The sequence below is a fragment of the Polypterus senegalus genome, chromosome 14, assembly GCF_016835505.1.
Source record: "Polypterus senegalus isolate Bchr_013 chromosome 14, ASM1683550v1, whole genome shotgun sequence".
Lineage (NCBI taxonomy): Eukaryota > Metazoa > Chordata > Cladistia > Polypteriformes > Polypteridae > Polypterus > Polypterus senegalus.
Window position 1 is genome coordinate 893,421 of NC_053167.1, and position 17,267 is coordinate 910,687.

At 39.3% G+C, this 17,267-nt stretch overlaps 1 protein-coding gene across 3 annotated transcripts in view; it reads right to left on the minus strand.

Moving 5' to 3' along the window:
- src (v-src avian sarcoma (Schmidt-Ruppin A-2) viral oncogene homolog) overlaps positions 1 to 17,267 on the minus strand; it is a 166,977-nt gene that overhangs the window by 24,500 nt on the left and 125,210 nt on the right. For 2 of the 3 annotated variants that reach the window (XM_039734532.1, XM_039734533.1), the window contains exons 5-6: positions 14,399 to 14,416; positions 125 to 223 (exon numbers count right to left, since the gene is read on the minus strand). In XM_039734532.1, the coding sequence (XP_039590466.1) occupies positions 125 to 223; positions 14,399 to 14,416 (117 nt within the window). The remainder of the gene's footprint in view (positions 1 to 124; positions 224 to 14,398; positions 14,417 to 17,267) is intronic. The other variant, XM_039734534.1, reaches the window with a different exon arrangement.

The following is a 17,267-nucleotide window of genomic DNA, read 5'->3' on the forward strand; positions in this document are numbered from 1 at the left end:
AACAAAATGTTAACTCTATCTACTACTAAAGCTGATCACTCCCTCTCCTGGTCTCCCCTCCACAACATTTTAATGAAGATGTAAAAGTAAAAAAAAAATATTTATATATATATATTATATTTACTCTTCTGCTTGGATGGAGTCAGAAGGTGCTACATAATTACTAGGAATGTAGCCCGTGTTTCCAGTCGTCAGGGATCGAGCCAACCACCAATCACCTTCCCTGAAAAAAGTCAAATACAGAAATTAAATTCAGTGAGTCAAATGTAAAGAAATAGGTTGCCTTCATTTTCACTTTTAAAAATGGTAAACCAAGAAAAAAAAACTTGTGATACATTAAACATATTTCAAAAATGCACAAGTTATTTTTATCCAAGCAATCAAAAAGTTTCTATACATTGTGCTTGTCTACTTGTAAACGCCAATTTGTGTACCCCCATTACTATTTTTCCTGATTATTGATTTTATATGCAATTATTCATTCCTGTAGTCTCCAACCTACACATCTTTATCCAAATATCAGTCCAGACCACAAGTGTTGATTTGTTCATACAAAGGAGGAGGACTTCACCTGTAATTCATTTACATGTATAGGGATATTTGTAAAGGGGATTGATACCCGATTGTGCAAGTGCCTACTTATCGTATTGTGGATGTGATGTGTGGTTTGATGGAAAAATGCATTTTTGGCTAAACATCTGTGAAAGGAAACTTGTTCTTGAATGAACACATGCACATACAGTACGACTGGGGAGGGCTGTGCCTGTTCTGGTAATATAATTAAGATTGGGATGCCACCCGAACATCAACTCTGGACTTTAAAAGCAAACACACACTTTCCAAAAAAAAAAATGATAAAATCACTTTAACATAAAGGAATAAGGTAGAATTGCTATTACTGTGCGATATTTGGCAAAAAAATAAGGCACTAATATTACATAGATGTGACACGTGCATATCAAATTATAAAAGACTGTTACACTCTGGAAATTTACTTTGTGCCAAAGGTCAAGTCGGCTGCAGCCCGGTGTGTACTTCAGGTTTCAAAGATGCAAATCAGCATTACTTACTTACATATTATATATATATATATATATAACATTTTGTGCAGTGATTTCATGTCACATTATTTGTCACGCTTTAAATTGGGCTAATTTTAAAACCTACCTATATATGTTTGGTATCATTTTTCTCAGAATTTATCAAACTTTAATGTGATGTTGTTAGATTTTCAGATTCTTATTCCATTTTTAAATTACAAACTAAAATATCAAGAAAGTCGCTGGCACTGAAGGCGTCGGGGGGTGGGGCTTGAACTTAAATACAATCGCTTTGTCTAACGGAGTGGCTCAGCTGTGGGATAGATGGGGGCCCAGCGTCCACCCTCGGGTTTGGTGAGCAGTGGGCAGACCCTCCTAGTGTGTGTGTGTATATATATATATATATATGTATATATATATATATATATGTATATGTATATATACATATATATACATACATATATATACATACATATATATACATATATATATACATATACATACACACACACACAGTATATATCAAATATAATGCTACATCACTAACCTGTGTTATCAGTATTACATTTTAAATGACACCTCTCTGTTAAAATTATTAAATTCTTGTTCAAATTGTAGTATTAACCCTTTTCGGCTCTGGATTTTCTGGTTTGATGGGAAAATTTATTTAATGAGAAATTCTACCTTTGGGGTGTCTAGGAAGCTGAAAAATGAAAAAATAAAAAATGATCACTATTACTATTATAGCAGCGAAATACTTCAATCTTTTTGAGGAAATAAAATTGAAAGTGGTAAGCACAGTCCGGAAGCTTCCATTTTCACTTTTGTGTTTCGCAAACTGCATGCCGGTCTCTCCAGTCTGCGCTAATAGTAGCACACCCGGTTCCAACAGCTGCAAACGTACCTGTGCTTTACAAAAATGGCTGGATACTGTATATATGTACTAGTAATAGGATGTCAGGGCTGAAATGGTTAAAGGCCGAGCCACCATATATTTAAAAAACTATCCTGAATTTCTTTAAAATGCAATGCCAGATAGGATGAGACACAATGGCATCACTAGTGACTGATCCAGAATTAGATAACTACACAAACCAACTGAAGTAACGGATGCGGACATTCATGGTGGCACAGAGTAGGATGCTCAATGGAGAGGCCAAGTGGCATACACCAAATGTGCTCAGACATACCTCTTTCCTAAAGCCAAGGCTCCTATAGGTTACATTTTTTGAAGCAATTGGAATTTTAGTATTTTGTCCTGTCTTGTCATCTGGCATTAATTAAGCTGATTTTACTTCTATTTACTTTAGGTAACTATATAATTTTCTTATATACCAGTTACAAGATGCTTTAAGAATGTGAAAGAAGGTGAAACGGTCCAAAAACGTAATGTCATTACAATGGCAGAGTTTATCCTGTCACCAGAAAGGACATGCTGATGGACAAACACCCACACTAGATTAATATTTACACCAGTATGCATGTACACAAAAGCTCACTGGCCTTTAATTTGTCAAAATGACGCATTATAAAAGAAGATCAGATCAGCAAGTATGAACACAAAGATGTTTCAACAGATTCTGGGAGTTTGTCTTTGATGCAGTGAAGCCCTTCTTGCTTGCTTGCTTCAGCTTGTAATATGACATAAGATTCTCAAACCTGCTTTTACTTCAGTTTCTCTACAGCATAAATGAAACTGAAAAGTAAAGAGTCAAAAGGTAGGCAGGTACAAAAGTCCAGTATCATGGAAGATGACCAATCAGTGCCCCAGGTCAGAATTTTCATTGAGTTTTGGCTTATCGTCATTACCCTCCTTGACCCTGCAGTCATGGTGAATCAGTGTGAACAGGACATTCCTACCGGACTTTACCTTGATGTATCTGAAATGAGTCCCACCAACTCAAAAGAGCTGCCAATCCATCACAAGACTGTTGAGAAAAATGATTAATGTGCGAGTGAGTGTCCATAAATGTTGGTTCTTGGTAGGAAAAGCTTTGGTGCAGCATTAGGATCAATGCTTAGACCAACACAGGAACAGATACCATTTTGTTGCACGCATACACCAAATCCACCGTCTCTCATGCTGGGTCAATCTAGAGTTACCAATGAAATCCATACATAAATCACTGGGATCTGGAATGAGAATGAGAAAACCTACAAAGAGAACCAGCAAACTCCACAAAGAGACAGAGATTGAGCAGGCCTCAAAACTCTGACCTCAGAACATGCCATGCCTCCCCAGTCCCCAGGGCTTCATACACTAATAAAGAATTTCACCGGGTGAGAAGAAAATAAACTGCCAAACTGTACCACAAACCCATTTTTAGATCTCCAGCTGTTTTCTACAGGAAAACCATTTTTATGGTCGACCTCAGTCACTTCCTGATTTTGGGGGAAAGATTTATTCAGAAGGTTAATTCAGAACTCCTGGTCTATCAAACATTCTTCGGAACTGTAAAACTTTACATTTCAAGCAACAGAAACAGCTTAATAAATTTCCAGTATTACATTCTAAATGACACCTTAAATTTGCAGAAATTATGAAATTGTTGATTGTCTGTAACTGAAAAGTACCCGTCATAAACTGCAGTAGTGAACTAAATCTTTAGTCCCATTTTATTGTACTTCTCATCTTTTCATGAGATATACCAAGTTCCAATTTGTTTCGAACTTTGCCCTTGTAGGGAAGGGGCAATAAGGCTAAAATAGAGCCTGTGCTGTGATATATGATACTCTCCCTTTTGTAGTAGAAGTCAAGAGGCCTGCTTGCTCAGTTGAATGCGGGAAACTTCCTTTAGCGAAACTGAACAACTTTCTACTCCTTTTTTTTTAAAGTCACATTAAGCACCTCCTTGAGAGCGCGTAAAATTGAGCAAAGAGAAACTCCCGACTGTTTTCTTGAGGGCTCATCAAGGATTACTCAGGGGAGATGTGAACATTTGTAAGGCTGAGAAAGAGCGTCTGGGCTGTGTAATACAATACCCTCAGAGCTAGAGGAGAAGTCGAGAGGCCTGCTTGCTCAGTTGAGTAAAAGAAGTTCCCTTCAGCAAAGCTGGATAACTTTGCAATCCATATTCAGAGATGTTCGGTTAACAGTCACCACCTCTGGGTGGGAACGTGAAGTTGAAAGAGCTAAAACTGAGTAATTCCATGAGGGATCATCCAAAATTGTTCAGGGGATGTACGAACATTCATGAGGGTGACAGAGAGAGTCTGTGAGTGTAGTCAACACCATAAACATAGAATTACTAGACGCTGCATGACCAGCAGCATCGTACGTCAACGCTGCCACAATATTGCGAGTGGCACTGCTGTGGAGTGAAGTAACGAATAATGTGCTGCTTGGGATTGTACAAACCGCTGTACGCTCCAAACCAGTCCCGGGGGATTACATTTCATAGGTAAGGCTGAACAATTGTTTTGGTTATATTTGGCCATCACAAACCTTTATAATCTTATCACTCAAGGTCACCATACAAAAAAATTATACAACATTAGTAAAATTAAAAAAAGAGAATGATCAATCAAAAAGCAATAATTAGCAAACAAACAAAGATTAACTGGCAGTAACAGTGCAAAATTCACAATTGGTATGCCAGTTTGAAAAGATAAGTTTTGAGGGCAGTTTTAAAATTATTTTGTGATATTGAATCAAGCTGACGAATATGAGAGGGAAGAGAATTCCCGAGTTGAGGAGCACTGTGAGAGGCGCTCGAGCTCCCATAGCACAGAGTCTGATGTGTGGTACAGAAAGTAGAGCCGCAGATCAGGATCTGAGTGAGCGAGACGAGTGCAAGTCTGTAGGAGATTAGTGAGGTTGTAGAGAGCTTTAAATGTTAAGAGCGGTATTTAGTATTGTATTCGGTAGTTAACAGGGAGCCCGTGAAGTTGAGAGAGAATTGACGTAATATGTTCAGTGGATTTAGAACAGCAGGTTATTATCCTGGCAGCAGAATTTTGAAGAAGTTGTGTTTATGGATACGCTTTTTGAGATGCCAGATAGAATAGCATTACAGTAATCTATACGTGAGGTGACTCGGGCATTAACCAATACTCCAGTACTGTGTTACATAAGAACAGGACAAAGACTAGAAATGTTTCGGAGATGGAAGAAGACAGTCCGAGAAATGGTACTTATATGGGAGGAATTATTTAACAATAATAAAAATAATAGTTATTATTATTATTTAATAATTGCCATTATTAGTGTATAAATGGATATAAATAATTGCATGTAAACGATTTGCCAAAATCTGTTGTATGTAAATGATGCTGTTTTAAACGTTATTGTTTTCTCATCAGAAAACCACGTCTAGCTGTGGTTTAACTGTGTTGCCCAGTCGACACGATACGTCAGCGCGGGCACCATATTGCGAGTGGCAAAAGTGCCATTTAAACCACGTTCCACGTCTACCTGTATTAGTTTAAATGGCACTTTTGCCACTCGCAATATGGCGCACACACTGACGTATCGTGTCGACTGGGCAACACAGTGAATGCAGCATCTATCTATATATGTCTATGGTCAACACACCTGCTTACTCAGCTGTGCAAGGACTATTCTCCTTAGCAAAGGATTCACTTTTGATTTGCTGGCCCCGTGTTCTCTGTGTGGGGATATGAAATGGAGAGGGCCGAGACCCTGAACGATTCCTGACCATTGAGAGCCCCTTAGAGTCGATCAAAGTTAAACATGTGACTTTTTCAACTTTCCTTCTCTTACTTGCATTGTTCTAACTGGCTATTCATCTTAAGCGTCCTGCAGAGGATGTAGGTGTGACCTGTACACATTAGCAGAAGTCATGTGATAAATATTCAAAGGTGGTGGCCACAGCACTACAAACCTAAATTTGACAACTTTACCAGTAGTTTTCAGTTTGTTTTGATATTACATTTATTTTTGTGTATGGATGGCAGAGCCAGTAGTGGCACCTTAATGGTTTTCAGTATGTTGTGCTTAATAAGTGTCTCTAAACTAAAAACATTATTTAATTTTACTTTACCTTTACAAGATGGCAACATGCCACTATTATGTGTCTGATTAACTTCGGTTCTGACGTACATGGAAGAAGGCAGCTTTAAACAGAAAAGGGTCAGGAGATTAAAGATGGGCAAAATAATCACGCAATGGTTGCTAATAGAAGATAAAAACTGTCTGTTGTCAAAAACAAAAAACACAAATGTCTAAGTCGAATTTAGAAGTCGTAGCTAAAAGTTATTTTAGTAGGAAAAACAAGACAGAGGAAATTTGCATGCAAAGTTCTCAAAAAAATTATCCGCAACCTCGGATATCAGAATTGCATTGTGCCGACCTTTAACTGGCAGCACTGATGACATCACCGGCTGTGATCTCCCAACACGGGTCCTTAGTATCTGCTTCAAAAAGTAGGCAACAACTATATTAAACAAAATGGTATTGGGAAACAACACACAAATAATTTAACTGCTTTAAATAAATGTTAAAATCGAAAATCTATATACTTCAAAACTGAAAAAGGATATGAAAGGTATCAGAAAAAATGTAATAACAAAAGCAGAAAAAAAATTGACTCAAACCTACTTCTTTATTTAAACTCAAAACATGCAAAAATGTTGAGTTATAAACACATTGTGGGACAACAAAGAAAATCCACGCAATAACAACGAAAATGGTGTATTCTGATTGCTGGCCAACAGACTACTATATCTCTGACCTTCTAACATAACATTGCCTTTATCTGTCTAAGATACCCAACAAAATACACCCCATTCAGATCTTATCCACAATTGTCTCTCTTGTGACTCTGCAATTCTTAAGCTCCGTAATAAGTAATGTACACTAGCATTTGAAAATGACAATTAAAAATGTGGAGTTTACAAAATAGCAATTATCAGAATGATAAAGGGGACCAGGAGCGGAAAAGTAATTTGAGAAATAATACAGCCAAAGACATTCCAAATCCCACAACAAAATTACAAAAAAAAGGCATGCCAGATATTCTAAGTATTACATGGGTGAGCCTGGGAATGCAGTGTGGTGGTCTCTCACTTGTGATGATAAGAACGACTCCCACTCACTTTTGGTCCCGTTTCACACCTGGTATCTGTCTACCTTTAAAGAAATTGCCATGAATGTGTTATTTATTGGGAAGATTGCATTGGTCTGAACATTCAGAGTCGATTCAGGACTTATCTGTGGAATTCAAACAATGCACCAGTTCTCCTTAGGCTGTGATGCCTTCATACATTTTCAAAATTATTTATACTCGGGTCTTTCTTCACCCTTTCCTCCTTTTCTGTCATTTGATTTGTTGTATACTGCACTGCCCAATTACTCCATTTTTTCTTTTCCAAATTTAAGCTGCTTTGTTCCTTTGTTATATAGAATATTGTTGCATTACTGCATAACAAAAAAGTCTTAGATAAAGAGGGGGAAAATATAGTTAAATAAAAATAGTTGACTGCCTTCGTTTCTATTACATTTTAATGAGAGCTCCATGCATATTTGATTACAATCTGGCTCATGATTCCACTTAGATACCCTCTGGCCCCCATAACTCTGAACTGGATTGATAATGGATGGATGAAGGCATTATGAAGAAGTGTTCTGTTAGCAAGAGGGTACCAAGGCAAGGGCACCATCAAGTTGGCATAAAGCAACCAAAGCCCCACAGGACACCATTACAAGAGTGAGAGAGAACCACACTGGCAGTAGTAGGGGCCCCTATGCATTTGCTGGATACCCCAGAAGGGAAATAAAATCAGGGGTCAGACAGAGAGAGATATGGTCAGGATGTAAAATTTCAGTGTCAACTCAAATGCCAAAGCAAAGGATAAATCAGGAGGAGCCTTAACCTCTATCGAGACAGAGAGCTTGCAAGACTTCCTGACCAGCAGGTTACGGAGCACAGGAAATCTAAATGAGAACGCTGGGGCTGGGTTATCCATTAATGGAGAAGTGAACAGAAGACAGTGAACAGACAGCCTGTACTCTCCCTGCCATCTGCCAAGGGACTGGGCAGTGACACAGACTTTTAGGGGCAAGTGAAGGCTCATGGCTACAAGAACACAAAGGTAACACTAGAAGGAGCCCGGTGTCACTACAGCAAAAGCAGAGAACCCTGACCCTGGATAAGGTCAGAAGTGACCGCAGAAGGGGATTGAACAGTACCTCAAGCCTTGAGATGTGTAATTATGCTTACAGGTAAGTCAAGGGTTCAAACTTGCAGGGGACTGAGATCAGGGCTGAAAGAGATCTGGGCAAGGAGAATGGGGAGTGTTTCATGCTACTTCAGTGGCCAAGTGGGCGAGCCTTCCTCCTAATAGACTGAGGTCAATATGGGATGCAGCACAGGTCATCACTTTTGTCTGTGTATTTACTTTTCCTTCATTGTGCATCCCATCACTGACTGTATGCCCATATGGCAATTCCACATGTGTACATCTGTCATTTATATTTTAAATAAAGTAACAGATTAGTTCCAATTGTACTATGAAACATGTCTTGTCGTTGGTCCGGTAGAACATTTACCAATTGTGATCACAATCTTGGCAGTCAGCATCCTAAAGGTTCACCACAGACAGAAAAGATGCTCAGTACAGTCCGCTTTGAAGTTCTCTGCACTTTGAGGTGCATATCCTTGGACTTGTCTGCAGGAATCAAGAAATGTGAAATGGTGGTTGCAAAGTAATAGAAAGTGGCGAGTTCCTGTACAACCGTTGTCACAGCTTGGTCCGCATTGCCGGCAGTAAGTCGAGCCCGTTTCCAGTGAGAGTTGGACTCCGCCAGGGCTGCCCTTTGTCACCGATTCTGTTTATAACTTTTATAGACAGAATTTCTAGGCGCAGCCAGGGTGTTGAAGGGGTCCGGTTTGGTGGACTCAGGATTGGGTCATTGCTTTTTGCAGATGATGTTGTCCTGTTTGCTTCATTAGGCCGTGATCTTCAGCTCTCTCTGGATCGGTTCGCAGCCGAGTGTGAAGCGGCTTGGATGAGAATCGGCACCTCCAAGTCCGAGACCATGGTCCTCAACCGGAAAAGGGTGGAGTGCCCTCTCAGGGTTGGGGGAGACATCCTGTCCCAAGTGGAGGAGTTTAAGTATCTTGGGGTCTTGTTCACGAGTGAGGGAAGAATGGACCCCGAGATCGACAGGCGGGTTGGTGTGGCATCCGCAGTGGTCCGGGCTCTGCATCGGTCTGTCGTGGTGAAAAAAGAGCTGAGCCGTAAGGCAAAGCTCTCAATTTACCAGTCGATCTACGCTCCTACCCTCACCTATGGTCATGAGCTATGGGTAGTGACCGAAAGAACGAGATCGCGAATACAAGCGGCTGAAATGAGTTTCCTCCGCTGGGTGTCTGGGCTTTCCCTTAAAGATAGGGTGAGAAGCTCAGTCATCCAGGAGGGGCTCAGAGTAGAGCCGCTGCTCCTCTGCATCGAGAGGAGTCAGATGAGGTGGCTCGGGCATCTGATCAGGATGCCTCCTGGACGCCTCCCTGGTGAGGTGTTCTGGGCAAGTCCAACCAGGAGGAGGCCCTGGGGAAGACCCAGGACATGCTGGAGGGACTATGTATCCCAGCTGGCCTGGGAACGCCTTGGGATTATCCCGGAAGAGCTGGAAGAAGTGGCTGGGGAGAGGGAAGTCTGGGCCTCTCTGCTCAAGCTGCTGCTCCCGCGACCCTGGATAAGCGGAAGAGAATGGATGGATGGATGAGTTCCTGTGTACTGTGTTTTCTGTAGAAAATATGCAACATGTCCCATTTTTCAAAAACTTACCACTCTTCTTCATGGTCTTGCCAGCAGTCATAATACTTGCACTTAAGAACATGTAATTCATTTGAAGTTAAGCAAGTTTGGGCCCTACCAGTACCTGGATGGGAGTTCATCTAGGAGAGGCTTGGGTTGCTTCTGGAAGAGGTGCTGATGAGGCCAGCAGGGGGCTCTTACCCTGTTTACCGGTGAGTGGACCCCAATACCGCAGTGATTATAGTATAGGGACACTATAATTAAAAATAAATCAGTGCTCTTCTTCAGATGAGATGTAAAACCAAGGTCCTGACTCTCTGTAGTCATAAAAGATTCCGGGCATCTCTGGAAATGAGGAGGGCATTTCCCCCAATGTCCTGGTTGAATTGACCATCATGGCCTAGTCATTCCGGCCCTCTAATCATCCCCTGTCCCTTATTGGCTAACTATCTCCCTCACCCCTTTACCACCGAATAACTAATGTATGGTGAGCATACTGGTACAAAATGGCTGCTGTCGCTTCATTCAGGTGGAAGCTGCACATTCGTGGTGGTTCATCCCTTTCTACGTAAAGTGCTTGGAGGGTCTTGAAAAGCGCTATATAAATGCAATGTCATCTTCTTTGTTTTTTTTTTTTTTCTTGATGTGAACAACAGCCATAAATAGAACTTGCTTGACTGGCACGTTGCAAATCAACCTGCATTAGGCATCTGCGGAGAAAATGCAGGTGAATCCAGACGTGTGAATGAGGATTTAGGGATCAATAGTCTTTATTTTTCACCTCAATGAACCTTAAAAACTCTTTAAAAATTGCTTTTAAGAGATTAGTGATTGCAAAGTCCCAAGGTAAATTATTTTTAGCATTTATTTCGTGACACTGTATTTGAAACTAATCTAGTTTATTTCACACATAATATTTGTTTGATGTATTTGTTAGGTGCTGTGATGAAATAGGTCCCTGTCATACTGTAGAGACTGCCAAGATACATGAAATCCTTCACCAAATAATAACAGCAGGTATGACGGATTGAGACAAAGGTTCCTCTGATTCGGTGTCACAGACAAACACATTTGCTTATAAGAATATCATTTCCACTTTAACTTCTGTAAAAATATAAAAGGGAATAAATTACAATTTACTGCGGAATTATATTGCGATTGTCATAATATACATTGTCACACATTTGTTGAGGGTTTATTCTGGGTTTTTAATTATCACAGATCAGTTCCCACTTATCGTGTTTACATGCCCTTCAATAACCCGGTTATCCACAGAAACTGGATTTATAAAATGCCACGCAAACCCTTATACCAGTTAGAGAAATCAGGTCATTGGCCTCTAAGAAAAATGGTTAACATAGGTAGATTTATGTTTGGAAGAAGACGAATATGTGGCCATGTAAACCTGTAATTGGGTTACTGTTAAGGATTCTATAGTTTTAGCATGTCCGTTGTACTCATACGCACATACATATGCTTTCAGCAATTTCATAAATTTCCAGAGGCAAATGTTTGAGTGATCGCATTATTCCTTCTCCTTGCTGAAATGGAGTGTTTTGAAATTTTAGAAATCGCAAAATTTTTGTTAATGAGTTGAATGTAATGTTCTAAACTCAACAGCACTGATGGTGTAACGCGTTAAAAGTCACGCATGTTATGTAGTCGGATTACTTTTTAAAGTAGTGAGTAACCGAACGCATATCTTACTGAAGTAAAAATATTTGCATTACTATTATTATTCCAGCAACACTACGAGCAAGGCAGGAAGCACACATACTGGTATGCCAGTCCTTTGCAGGGCTCAGTTGCACAGCCAAGCAGAAAAGAGAATGCGCTGTGTGCAATCCAATGACAGAAACCTATAAATAAAGTGCCAATTTAACTAAACCGATTTATAAAATACGAGAAAATCATCATAGTCGCCATGCTTGTTTTCAGATTCACAGTGGCCGCTGATGTCGTTTAACTTTGTTTTTAATGATGTTGGAACACTTTGACAAAGGAGAACTCCAGAAGAACACTTTCCCAGTGTTAAAGGAGAGTAAGGGCGAGTTTGTAAGAAATCAGGCTTCTGCCTTAACCCGGTTATTCACCATCACCTTTTGACTGTGCGCATGTAAACACACTCACGGTTTATTATTAAACAGAATAGTATTGAGAAAGATAAGCTGACAAAATGTTTCTTAACATCTCTGTGATCACGACAGTCGGGGTTGTTATGTTACTGGACGGGACGTATAAGTGGAACAGCATACACTAGGGGTCTCCAACCTTTATTCTGCCCAAGCCCGAGAGCTACTTTTACCAAATGAAAATGGCCGAGAGCTACTCATTTTTTCTAGCGTTTATTCTCATAGCTTATTTCAACCCAAACAAACTGAATAAGCTTGTTTTGCCTGAACATTTACAAAATGTTGGTGTCCACAAGTCACATTTTGCATTAAAACTTCATATTTAGTTCACCTGCAAGTGCATTTTGTATGTCTGTATGCATTTTCTAGTGTATCTCACACTATTGAATTAAAACATGAATGTTGTCAAAACAAAACAATGCAATGCAATTCCAAATACACAGATCTGACTTCTTCATTTGTCATTTTGTTTCACTTTATTCACATGTCCAGTTGCGTGTGTGACGTGTTTTTTAGTTAGTCAGATGACTGGCACTGCATGGAGTTAACAAGAGAGGCAGGCGTCTGGTGGAGTGGAGCCACTTAGGTTCACTCTTATGGCGTCTTTTAAATGTTCGTCTGTCAGTCTTGTTCTGAACTTTGATTTCATGACATTCATGTCAGCCTCAGAGGTATGGAGACCCAAACAAAGCAGACATTTTCAGAGCTGCTTGGTGAAGATTCTTATAGTTATCTGGCTCTGCTAAGCTCCAGAAATGCTGTTGAGACTTTAACTGCACATTATTTTGAAGGTTTACTAATATAAAATATTTAAAATCCAAGGTCTGTCTCTCTGTATGTCTGTCCGCTTTTCACGAGAGAACTACTTAACAGATTTAGATCAGGTTTTTTTTCTATAATTTGCTTGAACATTCCGGTTGATTTTGCAACTTCTCTCATTTCGCTATGTATCAGAGTTTGCTTGCGGTACCGATTGATTTGCGCAAATCCGAGAAACACACAGTGGGCCACCAGCTTCGAGGCGTGTACCTTAACTCCGCTTAGCTAGCGAACGAGAGAACAATTTAATTCAACTTTGTTTGATATTTAAAATAAAGTGTTACTTAGCTCTTGAGGAGTTTGAGTCCGGATATTCTCTTAAGTGTATATCACACTGAAAAGAGAGATTGCAATTCAGATTGTGGATCGTGATACGATTTTTTTGGAAAGATTGCCCACCCCTAATTTTACTAATCAACTTTTCAAGTTTATGTAGGATTCATTAATCCTTTGGCGAGCGACTGGTAGCTTGCGAGCGACGTGTTGGAGACCCCTGGCATTCACATTTTCTGCCTTGTTATTTCTCTTAGCCGTAGTTAAGTTTGTCTCTCAAGTAGGCTCTGATTGATAGATAGATGGATAGATAGATAGAAATGTACTATAGCACTATAGTATAGATAGATAGATAGATAGATAGATAGATAGATAGATAGATAGAAATGTACTATAGCACTATAGTATAGATAGATAGATAGATACTGTAGATAGATAGATAGATAGATAGATAGATAGATAGATACTGTAGATAGATAGATAGAAATGTACTATAGCACTATAGTATAGTATAGATAGATAGATAGATAGATAGATAGATAGATAGATAGATAGATAACTTTATTAATCCCAAGGGGAAATTCACATAGTTAGGACTGTTATTTTGGTTTTGACTTATCTCGTTGGTCCCTGGTTACCCATTTTAGTTTGATCTCATGGTTTTGACCTTTGCCTGAATTTCTTGAATTGTTCATTTATTGTTTCCTAGTATTTCAGCACTCACAATAATCCTTGGGAATTTCAGTATGTCTTTAAGAATATATTTTATACGACATGCTTGGAAAAAAAAAAAAAAAAGATATTCCTGCACTGTAACCCAAATATTAAGATAATATTCAATTGTGGGTTTCTGGTAATTCCTATCCCTTAGAAGTAATATGTATATCGTATGAATTAATATACAAGCAAACTAACACAAATAAATAAATATTCCCATTCATACATACAGTACACATTGGCATTATTCAAGCCCCTGAAGTTTGTTTCGTTGATTAACTCTGAGCAGGAGCAAATTGAAACAGTCCCCACATCACTAATAAAAGCATTCTCTTCTCTTCTAAGCAGTCACATAGTTTAGCAGAAAAAGTCTGTATTTTGCCATTTGAGTTGTAAACCCAAACATATTCTTATCTCTCCTGGCTGTAATAAGTTACAACGAGCTGGGAGGGGAAAGTAAAAAAAAAAGTTCCAAGGGTGAAGGAAATTCACTTTTAAAAGAACGCTCAGTGATGATTCACATTCCCTCTTGCTCTTTAAGATAAGAAACATGCACTTTTCTAATCAATAGCCGCATACCAAAGAGAAAACACTGAAGAACTGATGGAGAAGAAAAAAAAATCCTTTAGCATTGTGCGGCGCATAAATTAAACTCAACTGAAAAGAATATAATTATGTATAATGCAATGTACTAACCTGCAATTTAACCTTCTCCTAAGAAGCATGTGAAGAAAAGAAAAAACATTTAGAAATAACACTCAAAAGTCATGAAACAGAAGCAGACATCAAGGAGGCAGTGAAGAAGTGGCTAGCAGCAGACTCGGGTGAAGAATCAAAAGGCAAAAGAAACTTGTAGAAAGTCGCCAGGTACCTCTGTCTGACAAACACCACCACTTGGTCCAAGGGGAGTCCCAATTCAAGATTTTTATAAATTACATTTACAATGATACTTGTAGAAAACTCATGCTGCTGCTTCTTTATAGTCCATGATCCTTCAGAAGCATGGATTGATTTAATTGAAATGAAATCACAAATAGTCAAAGTATTCTGACCCCTTCTCTTTTTTCACCATTTATTGCATTGTAGGTTTAATGCGAAACAGAAAAATTTGCCACTTTTGTCCATCAATCCACACTCAATAATCCATGAAGGCAAAGAGGAAACATGTTTTCAGAAAGGTTTGTAAAATTTACTAAAAATCAAAATCTGAAAAGACCTTTAATTCAGACCTTCTGCAGCGATTACAGCTTCAAGTCGTCTTGGGTTAGCTTTGCACACCTGGACTGAGGCAGTTTATCCCGTTCTTCCTGCAGGATCTTCTCAAACTCTGTTAGATTGGATGGGAAGAGTCTGTAAACTGCCATCTTCGGGTCTCCCCACATGTGTTCTATGGGGTTTAAGTCTGGGTGTTGGCAGGGCCACTCAATGACAGTGAGACATGTGGCTCATAGCCACTCCAGAATTGGCCTGGCTGTTTGCTTTGGGTCTTTGCCATGCTGAAAGGCAAACCATCGTCTTAGTCTGAGGCTGCGTCCATACTGGAGCAGATAGCCACCAGGCCTTCTCTGGATTTGGCTGTATCCATTCTTTCCTCAAATCTGACTAGTCTCCCCTGCTGCTCCCCTCAGAGCATGATGCCACCACCACCACATTTAATACCATGGATGGTAATAGGCAGCTATTGAGGGTGTGGTCTTCACCACATACTACAAGCTCTGCTCAAAGAGTTCAATTTTTGTCTCATCAGACCAGAGTATCTTTTTCTTTATGCTATTTAGAGTCCATTAAAAACTGGCAAACTCCAAGTAGGTTGTCATATGCTTTCTTTTACAAGAGTGACCTCTGTCTAACCATTCATCCATAAAACGCCTGACTGATTGAGTGCTGCTGAGACAGTCGACCTTCCAACAGGTTCTCTCATCTTAGCAGAGGTTTTCTGAAGCTATGTTAGAAAGACCGTTAAGATTCTCTCTTAGACCATGGCTGCTGTTCTTCACTTACTCAGTCTGGCTAGACGACCAACTCTGGGAAAACGAGTTCTGGTGGTTCCAAACTTCTTCCATTTCACAATTATTGAGACCACTATGCTCTTATGAACACTCAAAGCTTTAGAAATGGTTGTATCCCCTTGTCCTTATCTATGGCACAGCACAATTTGATTACGGATGACTACAAAGAGTTCCTTGGACTTCTCAGCTTGGTTTTTCATCCTGACATTCAGTGTGAATTATGGACCTTATATACACAGATGCGTGCCTTTCTGAACTGTCCAATTAATTCAGTTTGTCACAGACAAACTCCAATCAAGACCTAGACACATCTCGAAGAGAATTAAAGTAAACAGGATTTAGCCGAGCACAATTTAAAGTACCACAGCAAAGGTTCTGAAGCCTAAAGGAATGAGAGATTTCAGTTTGGGATTTTTAAAAAACTTTTCAAACATTCTGAAAACATGTTTTAATTTTGTCACTATGGGTTATTGAATGTAGACTGATGGGCAAAAATGGCAAATATGTCCATTTTAAATTAATTCTACAACACAGTACAGTGTGAAGAAAGTGAAGTGGTAAGAATACTTTCTGAATCCATTCCACACTTATCCCAAGAGGATTGTAAAAAACAAAAACATTGTCTATACACCATTACAAAAACTGCAGTCTATGTTGTTCACTGAGCAAGACAGCATACCACCCGGCTCAACCAATCATCTATTATTCGGCCTTAATGAACATACACCAATGGAGCAGACTTGTGCCTGCCAGCGTTTATTTCTGGACATCGTTTGGTATCGCACTACACTAGAGTGCCATTGAAGGATGGGATAAGCAAAGCAACTTTTGTTCACAGTTTACTTAGAGCTGCCACAGCTGACAAGGTCCAGCATACATAAATGGTCAGACAAGGATACTATAAACACCACACACTACCATATATACTCACATTTAAGTTCTCCCGTGTATAAGTCGGGGCTTGATTTTACCGTATAATTTCCAGCATTTTATAATGTCCGTCATATAAGTCGAATGCAGAAAACTCACGCTATTGGTCAAAGAGATTACGATATGCTAATGCAAGGGGCGAAAGAAATTGGTAACTGTACTGCTGCAACAAAATTTGATATGTCTGAGAAACTGGTGCTAGATTGGGGGAAGCAAGATGTAGTAAAAAAAAAAAAAAAATATTATATATATACATATACATATACATATACGTGTCGTATTTTTGAACGGGCGTATAAGTCGGAGTCTGATTTTATGATCGATTTTTCGGGTTTCAAGACCAGACTTATACGCGAGTATATACGGTATATATAATCTAAGACAGGCATTACACTACGAGACTTACACACAATATATAGTTTTAGAGCAGGTCACATTTTCTGCCTACCATTGCTGAATGTCAGTGTCTCTAAAAGGTGTCAAATTTAATATCTAGGAATTTGTACAGAATGTGTAATATCCGGGCTGCACGTCTCTTTGATGTCCTCAACATGCATTCATTCCTTCTTGCCGTCACCACATACTTGATTTAAGTTTCTTTAGTTTTAAGCCACAACTATTTTGAT